The sequence below is a fragment of the Sapajus apella genome, unplaced genomic scaffold (genome assembly GCF_009761245.1).
Source record: "Sapajus apella isolate SASKATOON/1434 unplaced genomic scaffold, GSC_monkey_1.0 scaffold28, whole genome shotgun sequence".
Lineage (NCBI taxonomy): Eukaryota > Metazoa > Chordata > Mammalia > Primates > Cebidae > Sapajus > Sapajus apella.
In genome coordinates this window covers 11929649-11952296 of record NW_022436968.1, presented here as the reverse complement: position 1 = coordinate 11952296, position 22648 = coordinate 11929649, and the positions used below count along the sequence as shown (strand labels likewise).

General features: G+C 36.8%; 1 protein-coding gene across 3 annotated transcripts in view; it reads left to right on the top strand.

Annotated features, from left to right (window-relative positions):
• The window catches only part of NUP35 (nucleoporin 35), a 35065-nt gene extending 14384 nt beyond the window's left edge, over positions 1-20681 (top strand). For 2 of the 3 annotated variants that reach the window (XM_032292735.1, XM_032292738.1), the window contains exons 5-9: positions 11609-11750; positions 16254-16323; positions 17059-17208; positions 18284-18448; positions 20047-20681. In XM_032292735.1, the coding sequence (XP_032148626.1) occupies positions 11609-11750; positions 16254-16323; positions 17059-17208; positions 18284-18448; positions 20047-20124 (605 nt within the window). In that variant the 3' untranslated portion in view covers positions 20125-20681. The remainder of the gene's footprint in view (positions 1-11608; positions 11751-16253; positions 16324-17058; positions 17209-18283; positions 18449-20046) is intronic. The other variant, XM_032292737.1, reaches the window with a different exon arrangement.
• Positions 20682-22648: the final 1967 nt, after the last annotated feature.

Here is a 22648-nt window from a genome sequence, read left to right as displayed (position 1 = left end):
GAGGCCAAGGAGGGCAGATCACTTGAGGCCAGGAGTTTGAGACTAGCCTGGCCAACATGGGGAAACCCTGTCTCTAGTAAAAATATAAAAATAAGCCAGGCATGATGGTACATTCTTGTAATCCTAGCTACTTGGGAGGCTGAGGTGGGAGGATCACTTGAACTTGGGAGGCAGAGGTTGGAGTGAGCTGAGATCAAGCCACTGTACTCCAGTCTAGGTGACAGAGTGAGACTTTGTCTCGACAAAAAAAAAAAACAAACAAAAAAACCAACAAAAAAACAAATCTTGGAGGCCTTGTTAGAAGTCTATCATGTATGTCATAGTGAAACATCTAGAATGTCACCCTAGTCTTTTCAGCTACATAACTGAGGTTGAATGTTAAGTTTTTAACAGCTTTAAGCTGATCAAACTGTAACAAATAGGTGGATGATGATGCTTTGTTATACACAGAGATAGTGACTATTCAGTTATTTGAGTCATGCCAGGTGCCACTGGCTCACGCCTGTAATCCCAGCACTTTGGGAGACTGAGGTAGATGGATCACTTGAGGCCACGAGTTTGAGACCAGCCTGGCTTACATAGTGAGATGCCTGTCTCCACAAAAAAATTAAAAAATTAGCCTGGCATGGTGGCACATACCTGTTGTCCCAGCTACTCAGAGGCTGGGGTAGGAGGATCACTTGAGCCTGGGAAGTTGAGGCTGCAGTGAGCAATAATCACACCATTGCATTCCAACCTGGGTGACGGAGTGAGACCTTGTTTCCAGAAAAATAAGTAATTGAGTCAGTAAGTGATCCCAGGGACACTGAAAATCTAAAAACAGGGCTGGGTGTGGCTTGGTGTCACATGCCTATAATTCCAGCACTATGGGAGGTCAAGATGGGAGGACTGCTTGAGCCAGGGAGTTTAAGGCTGCAGGGAGCTATGATTGCACCACTGCACTGCAGCCTGGGTGACAGTGAGAACTTTTCTCAAAAAAAATTAAAAAGAAATGGAAAAACACATAATGTTAAGTAATGTTTTACGTTTTAGTGGGTCTCTTAGTTGACTGAAAAGTAAACGTTTTAATTTTCTTATTGCTGTGAAGTGGAAAAGCATAGGATTAAAGTTAATAAATATTATTTTGTTAACTTATGGTTTTTTTTTTTTTTTTTTTAGATGGAGGTTCACTCTTGTTGCCCAGGCTGGAGTGCAATGGCGTGATCTTGGCTTACTGTAGCCTCCACCTCCCAGGTTCAAGCGATTCTCCTGCCTCAGCCTCCCGAGTAGCTGGGATTACAGGCATGTGCCGCCATGCCTGGCTAATTATTTTGTATTTTTAGTAGAGATAGGGTTTCTCTATGTTGGTCAGGCTGTTCTCAAACTCTTGACCTCAGGTGATCCGCCCTCCTTGGCCTCCCAAAGTGCTGGGATTACAGATGTGAACCACCGTGCCTGGCCAACTTTTTTTTTTTTTCTAATATAATAACTTCTGTGAGGTTTTGTAATTTAGGAACCATTTATGAAAATACAAGAGCTGTGATAGGAAAAATATACCTATCATGAATTGGCCACTGGGAGCCACTGCTGCTTTTACTTTGAGTTTAAGGATTTTACATATAGAAAGTCTTAACGGGGCATAAGTAACGAAGAATTGTTTTGAAAAGGTGACAAGATGTGGAGACCTATTATGCATGCCCAGTGATAGGCAAGAAATAGGAAAAGGGAATTTACAAGAAAATTAAGGGGAAAACCTAGATTTTTCATTTAGAGCTATTTTTTTTTAGCTTCTGTATTTAGTGTTAAGTGAAGTTTTTTTGGATGATTAGTAAATCTTAGCTTTCTGAGATCAGCAACTTTTATAAAGAGATGTCATGGAATATAATGGCATGACTGCCATTTTGTGCTTAGTTTTTTTTTTTTTTTTTTTTGCATCCAATAAGGAGGCTGGTGGGTTATTTTTTGTTTTTGTTTTTGTTTTTTTTTAACATTCTGTAACTGATGTTAAGATCTCTTTTAGAATATCATTTCTGGTGCAGGAAAACCTTGGTCATAAGTTAAAATCAGAAATCTGCATTAAAGAATGTAAGGAACTCTTAGTCATGGTATATTACTGCCCTGGTAAAGAACATTGTAGTTTGCTCTACTTTCCCCTTCCTCATTGCTCAATATTTTTTCCTGCTGCTATTTAAGTTTTCTTCTGCTTTTCTTCTTCCTTTATATTTTTTCTTAAATTTTTTTTTTTTTGAGAAGTTCTTTCACTTATATATCAGCTCTCTTCCCAAATGGTAGGTCGTTAGTTAATTAACTAGAATCCTTATTGTGTTAGCATATTGTTAACAGGTTAAGTGTGATATTAAGTGAAAGTTGTACTTTATGGCTGGTTTTGTTGATGCCTGGACCTCAGAGTTTTGATAGTATTTTTGGAAGCGAAGCCTAAAAGGGACTTCTTTTTCTTGTTTGGGTTAGTTGCTCCTTACATGTGCTCCTTTTAAAGCTCTCTCTGCTCGGCCCTCATCTGTCTTTATTACTTGATTATGAACTCCTTCAGGACAGATTTTTCATATGTCTTCAGTGTTTACCCATTTCAGAGCTGGGTGCAAGGGGCCTCAGTAAATGTTTGTTGACTGAATGTATTGATGGATATAAGCTGTAGAAAGTTGAATGGTGGCTTCCAAAACAATACAGTATGTCCATATCCTAATCACCGGAACCTGTGACTGTAACATTTGATTAAGTTAAGAATTTCCAGAGGTGAGGCGCTCAAGAAGCATCTAAAAAGTTAACGAGGGAAGGGGAGAGAATCCTGGATTGCCTGGATGGCACCTAAATCCAATCACAGGGGTCCTGTAGGTAAGAGGTGGAAAGAAATTCGAAACAGAATAGGAAGAGAAACATATAGAGGAGAGAGAAAGTGATGTTTAGAAGGGGGCAGAGATTGGAGTGTTGTTTCCAAAGCATGCCATCAGTCACCAGAAAGTGGAGGAGGCAAGCAGTGGATTCTTCCTTAGAGTCTCCAGCAAGCATGCCACGTTGCCAACAACATAATTTAGGATTTCAGGCCTCCAGAACTTGTGAGAGAATAAATTTCTATTTGAAGCCATTCAGTTTGTGGTAATTTGTTACAGCATCCACAGGTAACTAATATACGTATATAGTGTTTTCAGACAATGACATTCCAACACCTGTGTCTACTACCAAATAAGAGGTTTGGAGTATTTGCATCCAACTTGGCAAGGCATGATTTTTCTTTAATAATACTGAATAAATACTAATCTTATTCTAGACTATAGTAGTTTCTTCTTGTTGATGAACCATATTATCACAAATTAATGCCTTAAAACAATGCAAATTTATTGTGCTACAGTTGTGGAGGCCAGAAGTCTAAAATAGGCCTCAGTGGACTAAAATCAAGATGTTAGCAGGACTGCATTCCTTTCTGGAGGCTCTAGAGGAGAATTTATTTTTTCCTTTTCCAACTTTTAGAGGCTGCCCATATTCTTTGGCTTATGTCCCTCTACCATCTTCAGAGCCAGCAATGTCCAGTGAGTGAGTCTTTCTACATCGTTCTTTTCCTTCCCTCTTCCCCTTTTAAGGACCTTGTTGGTTGTATTGGGCCTATTTGGATAATCTAGGATAATCTTATTTTTAGCTAGTCACCAAAGTTTTATTTAATCTCATGTCAGATTAGCTGTGGTACCATTGAGTGGTCTCTAATTATGGTGGGGGCAATATTTTATGTTTTAGTCAAAATAACAAATGTAGATACCTTTAGAAAATTAAATAGAACTTATTGTAATCCCAGCACTTTGGGAGGCTGAGGCGGGTGGATCCTCTGAGGTCAGGAGTTCAGGACCAGCCTTGCCAACATGGTAAAACTCTATCAGCCTATTGGTCAGGCTGGTCTCAAACTCTCGACCTCAGGTAATCTTGATCTCAAGTGATCTCGACCTCAAGTGGTCAAAAATACAAAATATTAGCTGGGCATGGTGGTGGGTGCCTGTAATCCCAGCTGTACTCGGAAGGTTGGGACAGGAGAATTGCTTAAACCTGGGAGGTGGAGGTGGCAGCGAGCCAAGATTGCACCACTGTGCACCAGCCTGGGTAACAAAAGCGAAACTCCATCTCAAAAAATAAATAAATAAATAGAACTTAAATGCTTATAATGAAATGCAATAATATTTAACCTTATTATGAACTAGCCAGTCTAGATCTTAGAGCTATCTTTTTGGAATTTACTTCCTGTCCAAATGAGATGCTGTATTAGTTTACTCTTGCCATTGTAATGAATTACCACAAATGTAGTGGCTTAAAACACTTCATATTTATTATCTTAAGAGTTTTGGAAATCCAAATCAGTTCCACTGGGCTAAAGTCAAGGAGTTGATAGGATTGGTTCCCTTTGGAGATTCTGTGGACAATCAGCTTCCTTGTTCCACCCCCCACCCCCAGCATCTAGCTGGATTCTTATTTGTGCCTTCATCCTTCATCTTCAAAGCATATGATTGCAATCTCTGCTTCCATCATCACATAACCTTCTCTGAAGTAAAATTGCCTTCTACTTCCCTCTTGTAAGGATACTTAATGGTTACATATAGGGCCCACCTGGATAATCTCCCCGTCTCAGGATCTGTAGTCACATCTGCAGGGTCCCTTTTGCACATAAGATAGTTATTCCAGATTTCAGGGATTAGGATGTTGTTATCTTGGAGGACTGTTATTTAGCCAGCCACATCATCATATTACTAATTCTTAATTTTCAGTTTTTAATTTTGCTATATTTCTCTTAAAGTAATTGAAGATATTATATTTCCCCTTCCATTATCTGAATATAGTTATATCTAACTTTATTCCTTTGTCAGTGTTTGTATTATTGTGACTGTGTAAATACTGCTCAGTGCTGAACCAATTAATATGATTCTTTCTGTAAAACTCTTGATTCTCCATTAGGTAATAATTGTATTTTTTTCTGTTAATTTTCTATGTGGCATTTGTTCCCTTTATTTTAAGCAAACATTCTGTTGCTATGGTACATACCTGTTTTAGTACATTCATTTTTCAAGCACTTTTTTTTTTCTTTGTTTTAAACTCAGAACTTCTCTCTCTTAGCCTCTGTCTTGATTTCTTGTTTTGGGGTGATATATGACAATCATTCTAGGACTTCCAAGTTTCTAGTGTTGAGTTCTTTTTCCTAGAAAGCATGCCTTCCTCTTTATGTCCTAATTTTGGTGAAGAACATATTTGAGCAGCTTTCTAAGAAAGTTTTATTAGGAAGTAAAAATTTAAGACCTAATGTCAGAAATGCTTTTTTTTTTTTTTTCAGTCTTCACAGTTGATTGATAGTATAGCTAGGTATATCAGGTTAGAATTTTGAAGGCATCATTCCATTGTCTTCTGCCTTCCAGCGTTATGGTGTTATGTGGAGGCAATTTGCAGTAATGATTCCTGAGTATTTGTGTGTGAACTCTTTCCCAAAATTTATGATCTCTCTGTGGTTGGTATTCTTAATTTCACAAACATGACTTGGTGTGGAACTTTTTTATTTGTTTTGCTGGGGAATTGATGGATCCTTTGCATCAAGATGCTTGTATTCTTCAGCTCTGGGGAACTTCCCTGTATTATTTGTTTGATAATTGCTTTCTCTATCCCATTTTTTTGGAATTTCTTCTGATTGTGTATTGCATTACTGTAGAGATTTCTAATTATCTATTTTTTTCCTTTATATTATTGTTTATATCTGTATGATACTTTCTGAGAGATTTCTCAATTTTTTGTGCCTTTCGTTCTGGGTTTTGTTTTCGTTTTGAGATGGAGTTTTGCTTTGTTGCCCAGGCTGGAGTGCAGTGGTGCAATTTTGGCTCACTGCAACTTCCCTTCCAGGTTCAAGTGATTTTCCTGCCTCAGCCTCCCAAGCAGCTGGGACTACAGATGTGCACACTATGCCTGGCTAATTTTTTGAATTTTTAGTAGAGACAGGGTTTTGCCATGTTGGCCAGGCTGGTCCTGAATTTCGGACCTCAAGTGATCCACCTGCATCAGCCTCCAAAAGTACTGGGACTGCAGGTGTGGGTCACTGTGCCCCACCATGTCAGTCACTTTTTTATTTTCTCTGTCATTCTAATTCCAAGAACCTTTTTGTTGTTGTTCTTTGAATGTACTTAGACGTATAGCATTCTGTTCTTTCGTAGGTAAAATGTCCTAGCAGTGAGGTTAATAGCAGTCTTTTTTATTCTTGCTCTTATTGTCTCATCCCTTCTAGTTCTTAGTATTTTTTTTCACTCCTCTGTCATTGCTGGTGAGCAAATATTTTATCAAATGAGGCACTAAAAGGCTCCTTGGAATAAGTGTGTGTGTATAGGGTTCAGTATTGGGAGTGAGATAGAATTGATGGAGAGAAGCTGTTTTGTATCTTGCTTGGCTTCATTTTTAAGTGTTCCCAAAGTAGAATATTTTAATACTCAGCCTTGATGCCTAAGCAGGTGTTCAGAACATAGGCAGGAGCAAGTCCCTTTTTCAATGTGCAGATTTTCACTTCAATAGTTGTTTTCTGCTGTGAGGCTAATTGAGTTTTGAACTGTTGAGTTTCCTTTTCTTCAGAGACAAAATCTTTAGTCTTTTGAGGGTGGAGTGGTAACGTGACAGCTACTTGGCTGCCTGGGATAAAGAGAGGCCTGGCCTCTAAGCTCTTTTTATATACTGTATACTAGTTTTCCTTAAGTTCAGCCAGGAGTTTTTTTTACAGTATCTTGGTCCCCAAAATCTGAGACTTTTTTAAGAGGGTCTGTCATTAGGTGTTTGTGAGGGATTACAAGTGAATACAGGGTTCAGTTCACCATGCTTGATTGGACATTGTACCCATTGTTCAATATGCTTTTTGGATACAATGTGTGTGCCATACTGCAAAGTCTGATTAAATAGTCCTTATAAGATTATCCTTACTTCAGATACTAGCTGTAAGTTTGGGACTGTCACTTCAGACCAGCTGGCTATAAATTAAGAGGTTCCCAAGACTACTTGTAATGTTTGGTAGTTTACTAGAAAGACTCACAACTCCACTGAAAGTGCTGTACTCATGGTTACAGTTTTACTAAAGTAAACAGAAACAAATTTGAAGTTTGGAAAGGGTTCCAAATGTGAAGCTTTGTTTCCATTGTCCTCAGGGAGATGTGTTATTCTCCCAGTGTCAATGTATGGCAATATACATGGGGTACTACCAACTAGGGAAGCTCACTGGAGTATCTGTGTCCACAGTTTTTAATTGGAGTTTCCTTACATAGGCATGATTGAATTATGGAGCAAGTGGTTGATTTCTGTCTCCAGTCTTCTTCCTCTTCCCAGAGGTGGGTTGATGCTATATAGCTCAAAGCTTCAACCTTTTTATCATACAGTTTGTCTTTCTGGAATGACCAGCCCCCACCAGGAACCACCTTGTTAGCATAAACTATCAGGTACAGTTTTAGGGGCCCACCATGTATAACAAAGGCACTTATATTGCTGGGGAAGTTCCCAGGGTTTAGAGGTTACCTTCCAGGAACAGAACAAAGGAACCTCTCATTGAGTGGAGACCAAATTCCTTAAGTATTGTGCTGCTTTGTTTCATAAGAAGTTAACACTGCCAGGAACCTCTTTTCTCCACATTTCCTTTGGCTTATATCTGTTTAAAATTTACTAGTCTTTTTATCTCTTATTTTCATTTAGGTTAGTGGCCTATTTTGAAATAATTGAATCTGCTCTTTAATTGAAGACATTTTCATAAAGGATGATAAGGTCTTTTACCCTCTGCTTAAATCCAGTCGTAGGAAGAATGTTTGAATAGTGATTTACTCAAGGAGACACATTACAGTATGTTTTAATGTGGTTTGATAGGCACACTTTATTTTCATCTTATAAAGCATGGCATGTGGGCACCAGAAGTCTGATTAAAAGGAAGTAAAATCAGTGGAGCAATTAAACATTAACTAGGTGGGGGGCAATTATGCTAAAGTTATGTAAATAGTTTTAGATTAGGTATAAGTAATTATATTTTTCAGAGTAGTTGACAGGACAAAAATTAAGTTGCTTATTTGCTTGAGGCTTAATTTTGTTTTGTTTTATTTTTAAAGGTTGTAATGGTTGTCACAATTCGAGCCTTCATTCAGTTTCTTGCTTGAAGGTTATTACATGATGTAGCATAACTAAATTTTATCTTCTTAATGGTAATACTTGTAGACCATAGAAAATTTGGATTGGCTTCAGATTATATACTAAAATGCCTTTTACTATCTTTGGTTTGTTAATGGATGTCTTTGTAGTAAGAACTAAATTTAGTTAAGAGTATCTTTTATATAAACATATGCTTCTGCTTACTTAAGCAATAGTTGGTAAGTTTGTTGATAACCAGCTTCTTAAAAATATAATAGCGCTTGTCAAAGTGGGATGTTTCATTTTAAATCAGCCTTGTTTTAGAAATATATTGAACAGGTTGAGTATCCCTTATCAGAACTGCTTGGGACCAGAAGAGTTTCAGATTTTGGGATATTTACATTATACCTATCAGTTGAGCATGAAAATCTGAAATCTCCTTTGAGTGTTATGCTGATGCTCCACAAGTTACAGATTTTGAAACATTTTGTATTTTGTATTTTCAGATTTGGGATACTCAGTCTATACCTATTAAATGCTTCTGCGGTGATGAGGGGAAAAAATTGTTAAATGTAATATAGGATGATATACTTTAGTATTCCTAAACATGTACCCCATGTGTTTGTACAAATAAAAAAAATTCAGTATAGTTGAAGATTACCTGAAAGAGAATTTTAAAAAGTTTTAACACATATTACTTAGTTATTATGTCTATAGCGAACCTGTAACACAAGACTTAGGTGTAACTCCAAAAATAAGATGGGACAATAGACAAGAACTTAAAAAAGTTAACTGTTGTTCGTAGTACATAACTTCAATATAAATTATGCTTTTGGTTCAGTTATTCTGCATAGACAGCACAAGTATCAATTCATAAAGTCAAGTCTAAAAGACTTCTAGAAATAATGTCCATGTCTTGCCTCCAAATGTTATCAAAACAAAACTACAGCCTGGACAGGATCAAAAGAGTTATCAAAGAAAACCTACAATGCAACGATATCATTCTAACTGAAGAGAAAAAATATCATCACTTAAGAATTTCAAAAATCTGCAGGGCATGGTGGCTCATGTCACTTGGGAGGTCAAGGCGGGCAGATCACCTGAGGTCAGAAGTTTGAGACCAGCCTGCCAACCTGGTGAAACCCCATCTCTACTAAAAATACAAAAATTAACCAGGTTTGGTTGTGCACGCCTGTAGTCCCAGCTACTCTGGAAGCTGAGACAGGAGAACTGCTTGAACCCAGGAGGCAGAGGTCGCAATGAGCCGAGATTGCGCCATGGTGCAAAAAAAAATTTCAGAAATCTTAACTCTTTAGGGTTACTAAACAATTTCAGTTCCTAGATTCTTTGAATTCAAATTTAGAAACTAGAACTAATCTAATTTAACCTACTAATGTAAACTTTCCTGTAGGAAAAATATGTTTCAGATTACTGCACATCTGTTAAGCTTATTGAAGAATCTGTTTTATTCGAAACACTATCCTAGACCTTACTAGAAAACAAGATGTTCAAATGGTAGTTCTGTTTTTAGTTCTTCAAATAGTCTCCAAACTGCTTTCTGCTGGGGCTGAACTAATTTATAATATATACTCCCACCAACAGCATATAAGGGTTCCCTCTGCAGCCTCTGGAGTTTCACTCTGTCACCTAGGCTGGAGTGAAGTGGTGTGATCTTGGCTCACTGCAACCTCTGCTCCCTGGATTCAAGTGATTCTTCTGCCTCAGACTCCTGAGTAGCTGGGATTACAGTGCCTACCACCACACCTGGCTAGTTGTATTTTTGGTAGAGATGGGGTTTTGCCCTGTTGGCCAGTCTGGTCTCGAACTCCTGACCTCAGGTGATCCACCCACTTCGGCTTCCCAAAGTACTAGGATTACAGGTTCAAGCCACCTAGCCTGGCCTATTTTTTGACTTTTTAATAATAGCGGCCATTCTGATTGGTGTGAGATGGTATCACATTGTGGTTTTGAATTGCAGTCTTTGATGATTAGTAACATCAAACATTTTTTTTCATGTTTGTTGGTCTCCTGCATGTCTTTTGAGAACTTTATGATTCTTTTTTTATTTAAGTTCTTTACAGGTTGTTTTGTTGGATGTATGCTTTGCATGCTTTCTTCTATTCTGTAGGTTGTCGGTTTATTCTTTTGATAGTTTCTTTTTCTGTGCAGAAGGTCATTAGTTTAATTAGGTCCCACTTGCCAATCTTTGTTTTTGTTGCATTTGCTTTTGAGATATTATTAGTTGTAAAGTCTTTGCTGGTTTCTTACCTCTTCTTTGTTGGTTCCTTACCTTACTTAAAGCTTTGGCTTTTACAGCGGCTCTATAAGGTTTTTCTTCATGATCCCCGTATTGCTGCCTCTCTGCTCTCACCTCCTTGTTTTCATCTCATATCCTCCTCACTCACTGTGCAAATAGTGGCCTTCTTGTGTTCATCTAAGACCAGTCATGTCTTTTCTCAGGGCCTTTGTTCTTATTTTCTCCACAAAATGTTCGCTTCTTCAAATACTGTTTTGCTTCTCTTGTCATTTAGGTTTTTGCTTTAACACACCTCAGTGAAATCTCTTTTCATTTAACCCTTCCACACAAATTGTCCCTGTCTCCCTTCTCTGCTTTATTATTTTTCTATATAGCATTTTAAGTTCTGTAGCACACTAAGTATTTACTTATTTGTCTCTCTTTCTCTAGAATGTAGGCTCCCGTAGGGGTGGATTTTTTTGTTTTTATTTGTCTTGCTTGTTTAATGCTATACCTTCAATACCTAGGATGATGCTTAGTGCATATTTAAGTGCTGAAAAAATATTTCTTGAATGAGTAAATTATTATTGCTACTGTGAAGATGGAAGGGAAATAGTCACTGCTTCTCACAAATGTATAGCCTTAATTGGACAGTGCTTCTGAGGTAAAATGAATTTGTAAAGTGTTTGGCATGGCATGTTAGACACAGAAGTACTCATTAATTGGTAACTGTTACTGAAGAATAAGAAATAAAAGGATAAGACATGTTAGATGGAAATGACCTGAATAAAAGAGAATTCCATTCACATTTTAAGGAGTAGGGTAGATATTGTTTAGGGGCATACTGGAAAAATAAGGTTGCAGCCATATAGCTGAGGCCAAGGCATTCAGATTTTGTTCTGTAATTGCATTTTTACATGTTCTTAAGGCAGAGGTGCTGTGATGAAAGTGGTAGATTTGGAAGGTGAAACCAACAGAAGCCTGAGGTTTCCTGGGATATCCTCCTGATGTCGGCTTAACCAGACATGCTTAATAAAGTATTTAGATAATTTATCATACCTAATAAAACATTTGCAAAATTATAAACTATGCTCAATTATTACTTCCTCTAATTGTGTAGTAACATGAAATTGCTATTTGACCACAGTTGTATGTTTCGAACTATTTATGTAATTGCCAACTTTATTAGACTTTTACATTTAAAACTAAGATTTTTGATTTAAAATTAAGATGTTTATTCTGGTAACTAACTTGCTAAATATCCTAATATAGGGCAAAGTATGTTTAGTCCAGCAAGTATTGGTCAGCCACGAAAGACGACATTATCTCCTGCCCAATTGGATCCTTTTTATACTCAAGGAGATTCTTTGACTTCAGAAGATCACCTCGATGACTCTTGGGTGACTGTGTTTGGGTAAGGTTTTTGGATTATTTACCTTTTTAAAAACCCCACTCTAACTTTTTATAATGAATATAATCAAACATGTAGAAAAATGGAAAGAATTGCACAGCAAACACCCGTATTACTACCACCTAGATAATATGATTAACAGTTTGCTACATTTGCTTTATCAGTTGTCTATCAATTCTTTTTGTTGGTACATTTCATAAGTTGTAGGCATCAATACATATTATTCTAACACTTTAGCATGCATATCATTAACTAGAGTTTGATATTTGTTTGTAGTTTTTTAAATCACTCGTCTGTTTATTTCTTCCCAAATTATTTTCTGTTAAGCATATTTGCTGGATGGAACAGGGTTGTCCTTTTAGACTTAGGGAACTCCTTTCCCTTTTTCTAGTGACTAGTTCTCTACTTCTAGTGGACTTCAGATTTGAACTAACACATTGAACAGTTAAACACACACACACGTACACATACATACACAGTCACAGGGTTGATACTTTTTAGTCACAAAATGTTGAATATTAATAGAAACAGAGTATGACAGTCCTAGTTACATTTTTGAATAGATTTTTAGGTCCAAAAATACTTTAAAATACCTTTAAAAAAATTTTTTTTTATTTCCATAGGTTTTGGGGAACAGGTGGTATTTTGTTACATGAGTAAGTTCTTCACATGATTTGTGAGATTTTGGTGCACCCATCTCCTGAGCAGTGTACACTGAACCCAATTTGTAGTCCGCCTTGGCCTCCCAAAGTGCTGGGATTACAGGCATGAGCCACCATGCCAGGCCAAATTTTCTGAACTTTTATGCTCTGTTTCCCTTTTAAAATAGAATACTTTTAACAGCATCCAAGTCACCTTTTGAATGCTTTGCTGCCTAGAAATTTTTTCCTTCAGATACCCTAAATTATCTCTCTCAAGTTCAAAGTTCCACAAATCTCTAGGGCAGGGGCAAAATGCCACCAGTCTCTTTGCTAAAACATAACAAGAGTCACTTTTGCTCTGGTTCCCAACAAGTTCATCATTTTCATCTGAGACCACCTCAGCCTGGACCTTATTGTTTATATCACTATCAGCAGTTTTGTGAAAGCCATTCAACAAGTCTCTAGGAGGTTCCCAACTTTTCACATTTTCCTGCCTCCTTCTGAGCCCTTCAAACTGTTCCAACCTTTCCCTATTACCCAGTTCCAAAGTCAGTTCCACATTTTTGGGTATCTTTTCAGCAATGCACTGCTCTACTGGTACTAATTTACTCATTAGTCCATTTTCATGCTGCTGATAAAGATATACCCAAGACTGGGAATAAAAGGAGGTTTAATTGGACTTAACGGTTTCACATGCCTGGGAGGCCTCAGAATCATGGCAGGAGGCGAAAGGTACTTCTTACATGGCAAAGTCAAGAGAAAACGAGGAAGAAGCAAAAGCAGAAGCCCCTGATTAGCCCGTCAGATCTCGTGAGACTTACTGTCATGAGACTAGCATGGGAAAGATTGGCCCCATGATTTAATTACTTCCCCCTGGGTCCCTCCCACAACATGTGGGAATTCTGGGAGATACAGTTCAAGTTGAGATTTGGGGGGGTGGGGGGGCGGGACACAGCCAAACCGTATCACATGCTGTTACTGTAATGTATCTATTTACTATATATTTTTTGGGATTAAAAAACATAAAAATAACACATGAGCCTCTTGCAGGAAGAAAGGTGCACAATAAATGTTTAGTGGATTTTATGTATTCAATTTATTTAAAATTAAAAAATTTAAAGGGTATGGAAGAATGTACAATGAAGTCTTCCCTTTTCCTTTATTTTTTATTATTATTTTATTTTTTTTGAGACTAAGTCTCGCTTTGTCGCCCAGGCTGGAGCGCCAATGGCATGGTCTCGGCTCACTGCAACCTTTGCTTCCTGGGTTCAAGCAATTCTCTTGTCTCAGCCTCCTGAGTAGCTAGGATTACAAATGTGTGCCACCATGCCCGGCTAATTTTTGTATTTTTAGTAGAGATGGGGTTTCTCCATGTTGGTCAGGCTGGTCTTGAACTCCTGACCTTGTGATCCGCCTGCCTTGGCCTCCCGAAGTGCTGGGATTATAAGTGTGAGCCGCCGTGCCTGGCCCCCTTTTACTTTTGTCCCTAGCAAGTTTTCTTCCTCTTTAAGGCAATGATTGCCACCTGTTTTTTTGCATATGTTTCCAGAGAGATTTTGTGTGTTACTGATTCTGTCAGGTTAAAAGCAGGATCATTGCATTCTGTTGTTCTCTAGAAAGCCTATACTCAGTCCTATATTGATAGCAATTGGGCTGGCATTTTTTTTCTTCTTCTTCTTTTACATTTTACATTTTTATATTCTCTCATAAAATGGCTTTTTTTTTTTTCTTTGAGACAGTCTCTCTGTTACCTAGGCTGGAGTGCAGTAGCATGATCATAGCTTACTGAAGCCTCTAATTCCTGGCCTCTGACAATCCTTCTGGCTTAGCCTCATGTTGGGATAAGAGGCATGAGCCAGTTTGGATGCATGTTTTTGAAAATAGATATCCACTCTTAAATCTGTTTTTCAGGCTCATGGTAATGGTTTAACTTTTAAGATTTTCAGTAATTAGATAAATTACTTGAAGCACTCCTGATCGTCTTTTGCAATGCAGACATTAACTTTCCTAGCTGTTTATTTTTTTTACTTTTATGTTTTAATAACCCTCTATGACTTTAATTTTAAGAACTGAGGCATTCTCCTTTAAGGTATAAAGTATGTTATTTTGATCATTTATGGGGGAGTACCTCTAAAAGATATATATGTTCTTTCTTTGGCAATTTAACTTTTTCCTGCTGACCTAGGGTTATGAAATATTCATTGTTTTAGGTAGTTCTACTATAGAGTATTAGGATACAAGTTTCTACTTAAAGTGGTCCAAGAGTGTTAGAATTACGTTTTATTTTTTAAGCACTTCCCTCACTGGCAGCCGTTCTTTCTTATTTTCATTTTTGTTTTATTTATCCCCTGTAGGCACCCAACCTATTTTGTTTTTCTTTGTGATTAGAAATTTCATGTTCAGATTTTATGCACATGAATTTTCAGTTCTGATTGCAGTGAATGTTTTACTCACATAGATTTTATTTTGTTTATTTATTTATTTAATGAGACAAGGTCTTACTCTGTCACTCAGGCTGGAGTGATCTCGGCTCACTGCAACATCCACCTCCCCGGTTTAATTGATTCTTCTGGCTCAGCCTTCTGAGTAACTGGGACAACAGGCGCCCACCAGCATACCCTGCTAATTTTTTGTATTTTTAGTAGAGATGGGGTTTCACCAGGTTGGCCAGGCTGGTCTCAAACTCCTGACCTCAAGTGATCCACCCACCTTGGCCACCCAAAGTGCTGGGATTATAGACATGAGCCATCGCGCCTGGCCTCACATAGATTTTAACGTGTTTAGTTTCTCATTTATTTTTGAGACTTAGATTTTTTTTTCTTCAGGGTTCTAATTCAGCCTTCAAATAACTAAAGTTCGAGATTGGAGAACCTCCAGATAGCCATGTCTATGCTATTGGTAGTGATTGTTTTCAAATTGAAAATAGCTTTATTCAAACTATAAAAGAATAATGTGTCATTGTAAAATATTTAAACCCTACAGAACTTTATAAAGAAGAAAGTAAAAATTACTTAGAATTTTTTCATGCAGAGATACGGCTAATTAAATTTTGGTAACCATCCTTTTAAGGGATTCTATATCATATATATTGATGCTGAATTTTATTTTTGTTTTAAGGCTAAATTTCAGTATTTTTAAGTAATGCTCAATGTATAGTGATTCGTTTATAATTTAAAATTCCTTTTTTTTTTTTTTTGAGATGGAGCCTTGCTCTGTTGCCCAGGCTCGAGTGCAGTGGTGCCATCTCGGCCGCCTCCCGGGTTCAAGCAGTTCTCCTGCCTCAGCCTCCTGAGTAGCTGGGATTACGGGCGCGAGCCACCAAGCCCAGCTAATTTTTGTATTTTTAGTAGAGACGGGGGTTTTACTTTGTTAGTCAGGCTGGTCTTAAACTCCTGACCTCATGATCCACCCACCTCAGCCTCCCAAAGTGCTGGGATTACAGGCATGAGCCACTGCGCCTTGCCAAAAATTCTTTATCTTTTCATAACCATAGTATACCTAAATATATTGCATATAAACATACACATATTGAAATAAATTATATATAAAACAGCAACTTTATAGCTTTTTTCTAAGATCTGGGTAATGGCAATGAGAGTAGCATTTTTAGAGATTTCAGAGGTAGAATCTGAGGATGGAGAAGAATGGCTGAATGAAGACTGACTTTAAGGTACAGTGTTTGCTTTTGAGTGACTGACTGGTCATTCACAGAATTAGCACCTATTGGGGAAAATAGGATGATCAGGGCTCTTTTGTTAATGTTCTACACAGGTGGGGGGAATTTCTCTTGAAACATTATCTTGTAGTAATTTGCATTCTGGATAGTAGAAGCTGACTGTTTTGTTTGGAAAACTCTTTTCTATAGGTTTCCTCAAGCATCTGCTTCCTACATATTGTTACAGTTTGCACAGTATGGGAATATCTTAAAACATGTGGTAAGGCTTAATTTTTTTCAGTTCAAAGTCTTGACTAAGTTGTGAATTGAGAGAAACTTTGCTTCTGAATTTTGTAGGGTTTTTGTAAACTTAATTTTAAAAAAGTGTTTTGTATAATATGTCCTTTGAAGTCTGGAAGGCCAGAAGTTGCATAGTGTTTGATACAAAGAGATAAAGTGAGAAGATATGAAGAAGAGAGAGTTTGAAAATCTACCTCCTCTCACCCCTTTTCTTAAATAGTTTACAGTCTTAAAAAAGATAAATTATACCAAATTTTATATTCTGTTTTCCAGTTTGTGCTTCTTTTATTGGGGATAAAGGAAGTGGGAGGAGGTTCCTGAACTTTTAGAGTATTTAGAGCTTTATAGCTCTAACGTTTAAAAAATTACCATGTGCTACAAGTTATAAGTAACAAATCCTTTTTTGTTACTAGAGATTGATTTAATTAACTCATACACAAAATCAAATTGAGTTGTTTTAAATAATTTTGTGGCAAGTGTTGCTATGATCTCTTTATAAGAAGCATCTTTTGAGAAGCATTTTACTTTCAGAGAATGTGTACATATTTATTGAAGAGAATTGAGAGATTGTTGAAGCTGTTTTAAATGCAACTTTTGTTGAACTTTACAACTTTTTATAAGGCATCAAATACGAAATGGAAGTAAATTTATCTTCACATTTCCATTTTCTAGTAGAATTTATTAGATGTAGGTTTTATATATTTTCTGTTTTTAGAGACAATTTCATTTTTTGCAGATGTCTAACACAGGAAATTGGATGCATATTCGTTATCAGTCTAAACTGCAGGCTCGAAAAGCCTTAAGCAAAGATGGGAGAATTTTTGGAGAATCCATCATGATTGGTGTGAAACCATGTATTGACAAAGTAAGTTATTGGTGATGTAAGGAAAGTAGCTTAATCTATATGAAGAGCACAGACCAAGCATTGAAATTGTGGTTTTTGTCACTTGGTTTCTCTGTATCTCTTTATCTTAGTTTGTAAAATGTGATGATATTTACAGTACTCTTCATGGTAAGCCAAAGGTATTTAATCATAGACTTTAGAATTTAAAGATAATCCATCCTCACCTCTTCATTTTTCAGATAAAGGAAAGAAAGCAAGAGGGCTTAAGTAACTTGCCCAGACTTGTTAAAGGTGAGGCCTAGATTTTAGGTCTCTTGACTACTAATCCATTCTCTTGTGCAAAGTGATACCAGATTCTTTTAAGTACTTAAGCGGGATGGTGCTATTTCAGAATGAGTTAGTTCCTGTGAATGTTGACTGATAGTTAACTTTTAAATTCCAAAAGTTTTTGTTTCAAAATATTTCTATTTCAAATATTTTAAAATTATTCTGTATATACTCATTAAATAGTACAGAGTACAATTTAAACTTTTCTTTGTTGCTTGTTAAATCATTGTGAACATTCTTAAGTCTATGTGAACTTGTTCTACATACCAGGCATTGTGCTTGGTGCTAGTATACACACATTAATGAACAAAGCAAGACGTTCCTATTCTTAGAATCTGTTATAGCTGTGTAGTTATATAGTTATCATACTGTATTGTAACAAATGTTTGCAGAGGACAGAAGAATATTTGGTGTTACTGAGCACTGAATAGCTTTGGATTTTGATTCTTTCCAATCCAGGTTTCCCTGAGAATTTTTTTTGTCCTTGCTGATTTTTCATAGTGTTTCAGGAAATTCTTACTTCTGTGGTCTGTAGTTGTATTGAGATTGTTTGAGGTCACTGAAGTGAGATTTCTGGCTGAGCATTCAATCTCAAATGCTACCTAATAAGCATATATTTTCTCAAGTCTAAAATTATTTGAAAGTTTAATTAGATCAAATAAATATTTGATCTTTATCTTTTAATTAAGTTTTCTTTCTAAGTAGAATGTAATACTGGATGATATGTATTATGTTTATAAACAAAGGAGTTGTTTCTTTGTTTCTCCAGAGTGTTATGGAAAGCAATGACAGATGTGCTTTATCATCTCCATCTTTAACCTTTACACCACCAATCAAAACTCTAGGTACACCAACACAACCTGGAAGTACTCCTAGGATTTCTACCATGAGACCTCTTGCTACAGCATACAAAGCTTCTACTAGTGATTATCAGGTATTTTAAGGATTGGATTTAAAAAGGTGTACTTTAATGGTTGAGTGCATAGCATGCTTAACTTTTTCATTGTATTGATTTGTATGCCGTTAAATGTTTCCTGATGAGGCCATTATCTTGATGAAACCTTCACACTTTAAAAATTTTCCATTTTAAAGTTAGCATCTTGGCCATTTGGAAGTTTATCATGAATTAAAAATTATTTGCCATTCCTTAAAATTTTTAGAGAGTTGTTTTAGCTTTTTCTAAGTTATAGTTGCATACATACAAAATGTATACTGTGTACATCTTTGACATGAGGGCACATTAAAACTCTATTAAATTGATAACCAAACCGATGGTATCCAAAGTGCAGAACCTTAGGTTGGAGTATCTTTGGTTATTGAAATGAAGACATTGACCAACTCCCATTTAGACAGAAAAAATTTCTCATTTCAAAAAAGCTTAAGTTAACTATGTTCTTCGAAGAATCATAGAATTATTATGACCTCATTTAGTATATTATTGTCTCCTACTGATTAGCCAAGAATTATTCTGAACTTAACCAGCTGCAGAAATAGGTCCTGAAAACACAGTACATGAAACGCTTGTGTTTTAGCAGGGCAGATAGTGGTAGTTCAGTTTTTTGACTTCCTCTGAAATTCAGAGATTATTCTAGAACTGTTTTTTTCCTTTAGTTTCTATTACTGTTATTTTAAATTCTCCTTTTTTTTTTTTTTTTTTTTTTTGCAGCTGTTTGTGTGTGTGTGTGTGTGTGTGTGTTTTGGAGATGGAGTTTCACTCTTGTTGCCGAGGCTGGAGTGCAATGGTGCAATCTCGGCTCACCGAAACCTCCGTCTCCTGGGTTCAAGCGATTCTCCTGTCTCAGCCTCCTGAGTAGCTGGGATTACAGGCATCCACCACCACGCCTGGCTAATTTTGTATTTTGTATTAGAGATGGGGTTTCTCCGTGTTGGCTAGGCTGGTTTCAAACTCCCGACTTCAGGAGATCTGCCCACCTCGGCCTCCCGAAGTGCTGGGATTACAGGTGTGAGCCAACTTGCGTGGCCGCTTTTGTGTTATTTATTCAATTTTTTCTTTTTTTTTTTTGAGGCAGCGTCTCACCCTGTTGCCCAGTCTATAGTGCAGTGGTGTGATCCCAGCTCACTGCAACCTCTGCCTACTGGTTTCAGGCAATTCTCCTGCCTCAGTCTCCTGAGTAGATTACAGGCACATGCCACCACTGCCCAGCTAACTTTTTGTATTCTTAGTAGAGATGGGGCCCTTCGGCCAGACTGGTCTTGAACTCCTGACCTCCAGTGATCCACCCACCTTACCTGCCAAAGTGCTGGTATTACAGGCATGAGCCACCATACCCAGCTATTCAGTTTTCAAATTTAAGAAACAGATGTTATTTGCTTTGCCAAAGGAATAAAATTTTGGCATTCTTAAAAATATTCTAAGTCCATATTTTAATTAAAAAAATATACAATTCAGTGCTATAAATGCATTTTGATGTTTCTCTTTTAAATGAGCAATTAACTCTAGAATTGACTATGACACTGAAGAAACAATAACCTAACAGTTTTTGTGTGTGTATGTTGTGTTTTTTTTCATAGGTTATTTCTGACAGACAAACACCAAAAAAAGATGAAAGTCTTGTATCCAAAGCAATGGAGTACATGTTTGGCTGGTAGTAGAAGACCAAGGAGGAGGTTGCTACACTAAAACAGGGTTAGCCGAGTGCTGCTGGTTCCTTCGGTTAGTTATATAACCATTCCTGCAGTATTGGATAGCTATCTCATGCTTCTTTTAGAAAGAAGCCTTTTTCATTAAGGATACAGCCTATTTGTAGCTCGCACTTTAAAAGATGCTTGAGATACATTTTAAAGAAAACTCAAAATCCCCGTAAATAGGATTTTATGCTTTCTGTAACAGTGCATGCTTCAGCACAGAAAACTCAGCATTGATTATTGTTAATTAAATAACCGAAATTGTGGTGAGGCTTCATTGTCTTCATGAAAAGACAGGGGTGAATTTCCTGAAGGAGAACTATAGTTATTTCTACCAAGACACAAAGATTATAATTAGCAATTTGAATTATGGTCTTTTAATTTAGATAGTATTTAATATTTTAATTATCCTTGTTTGTATATGTCCTGTCACAGAGTGTCCTCTTTGTGTATTCTAAAACCAACATTCTTTTAAAAAACCTACAACTAAAGTTTCTTGATAATAAACATTGTCAATGATATATGTGTATTAGTCTGTTTGCATTGCTGTAAAGGAATACCTGAGGCTGGGTAATTTCCTTAAAAAAAAAAAGAGAGATTTATTTGGCTTATAGATGTACAAGAAGCATGACGCCAGTATCTGCTTCCAGTGAGGGCTTCGTGGAGCTTTTACTTGTGGAGGAAAGTGAAGAAAGGCCAGCATATCACCTGGTGAAGGAGAGGAAGAGAGCAGGAAGAAGGAGGTTCTAGACTCTCTTAAGTAACCAGATCTCACATGAACTCATTACTGCAGGGAGGCCACCAAGCCATTCATGATGGATATGCCCCCATGATCTAAAGACCTCCCACTAGTCCCCACCTCCAACATTGGGGATCATATTTCAGTGTGAGAGTTGAAGGGGACAAATATCCAAATGATATCAATATGTATTAAACATTTTTTGAGAGGGTGATTTATTATAAAAAGCTTTAAGTGTTCATTGGAAGAGAAAATATGTTATGAACTGTTATTTACCTGTAACCCAGCTTTAATTACCATGAAACTTTGCCATACTTGTTTCTTTTCTTCCTTTTTTTATTTTGTTTAAAGCACATCCCAGATAAGATGTCATTTTACTCTAAATACTTGAGGATATATCAGAAAAGAATATTTCTACATGGAATTACAATGTCAGTATCCCACTCCCACTGGACAGAATTAATATCTTTTTTTTTTTTTTTTTTTTTTTTTGAGACAGTGTCTTGCTCTGTCACGCAGACTGGAGTGCAGTAGTGTGATCTTGGCTCACTGCAGCCTCTACCTCCTGTGTTCAAGCGATTCTTGTGCCTCAGATTCTTGAGTAGCTGGGACTACAGGCACGTGCCACCATGCCTGACTAATTTTTGTATTTTTAGCAGAGACGGGTTTTCACCATATTAGCCAGGTTGGTCTTGAACTCCTGACCTCAAGTGATCTGCCCACCACGGCCTCTCAAAGTGGTGAAAAGTAATACTGAGGAATGTACTGGCATGAATGAAAATTCATTTATAAAGTATTTTTTCATCTGAAAACTTTCACATTGAAGTCTTTGTCTTCCAATTTAGGATTATATTTTATATCCTATTTCATTATGTGCGGAACTCAATTATTCAAGGTAGAACTGGCTACTAAATTTGATGTTAAAAGTCCTGCATTTGTATTTGAATGAATACACTTTTTATTAAAAGGGTTGTTGTTTATTGGAGGGGGTGTTTTATTTGCATAGGCCTTCATGGAGTGTGAAGTTTGCTTTTGGCCCAAAAATATTTGTTTGCTATATTTTGTTTTGTTATTTCTCCCAGTATCATATATATCTTTCCCATCTTTGTATCTGTCATTTATTTTAAGAGATCCAGAAAAATTTCAGAAAGCAAGCCATCTTAGTTTCAAACACTATGTAAAAACAACAACAAAAGTGAGATATCTGGGATGTTAGGAAAGTTACCCTGAACCAAGCCACCTTTTAAAAGCTCAGAGAAGCTGACTTCAAACAAAAATAAATAACATGAAATTATAGTCATGCAAGGTTGTTAAAAAAAGGAGTATAAGGAAAAAAAAAATAGCATGCCTATAGACAATGAAAGCACACCAGAAAGGCATGGCTATAAAATGGATAAAAGCTATAGAGTATTCTTTAAAATTAAGTTTAAGATGTTTAGAAAATGATACAAGATATGAAGGAACAACAAAAATAAAATTGAAGGACTTTGGAAAATATTAGTAATAGAGGAAAAAAATCACTCAGAAGTTTTTTTTTTTTTTTTTTTTTGAACAGGAGTGAAAGTTTATTAAAAAGCTTGAGAGCAGGAACAAAAGGAAGTAAAGTACACTTGGAAGAGGGCCAAGTGGACGACTTGAGCGATCAAGTGCCAGAAATTAAGGCTAGAATAAACAACAGCTGATGAGCAACAGATAATGCCCTAAGAGAAATGAAAGATAAAAATGGAGGACTTTTAGAAATCAGAAAGA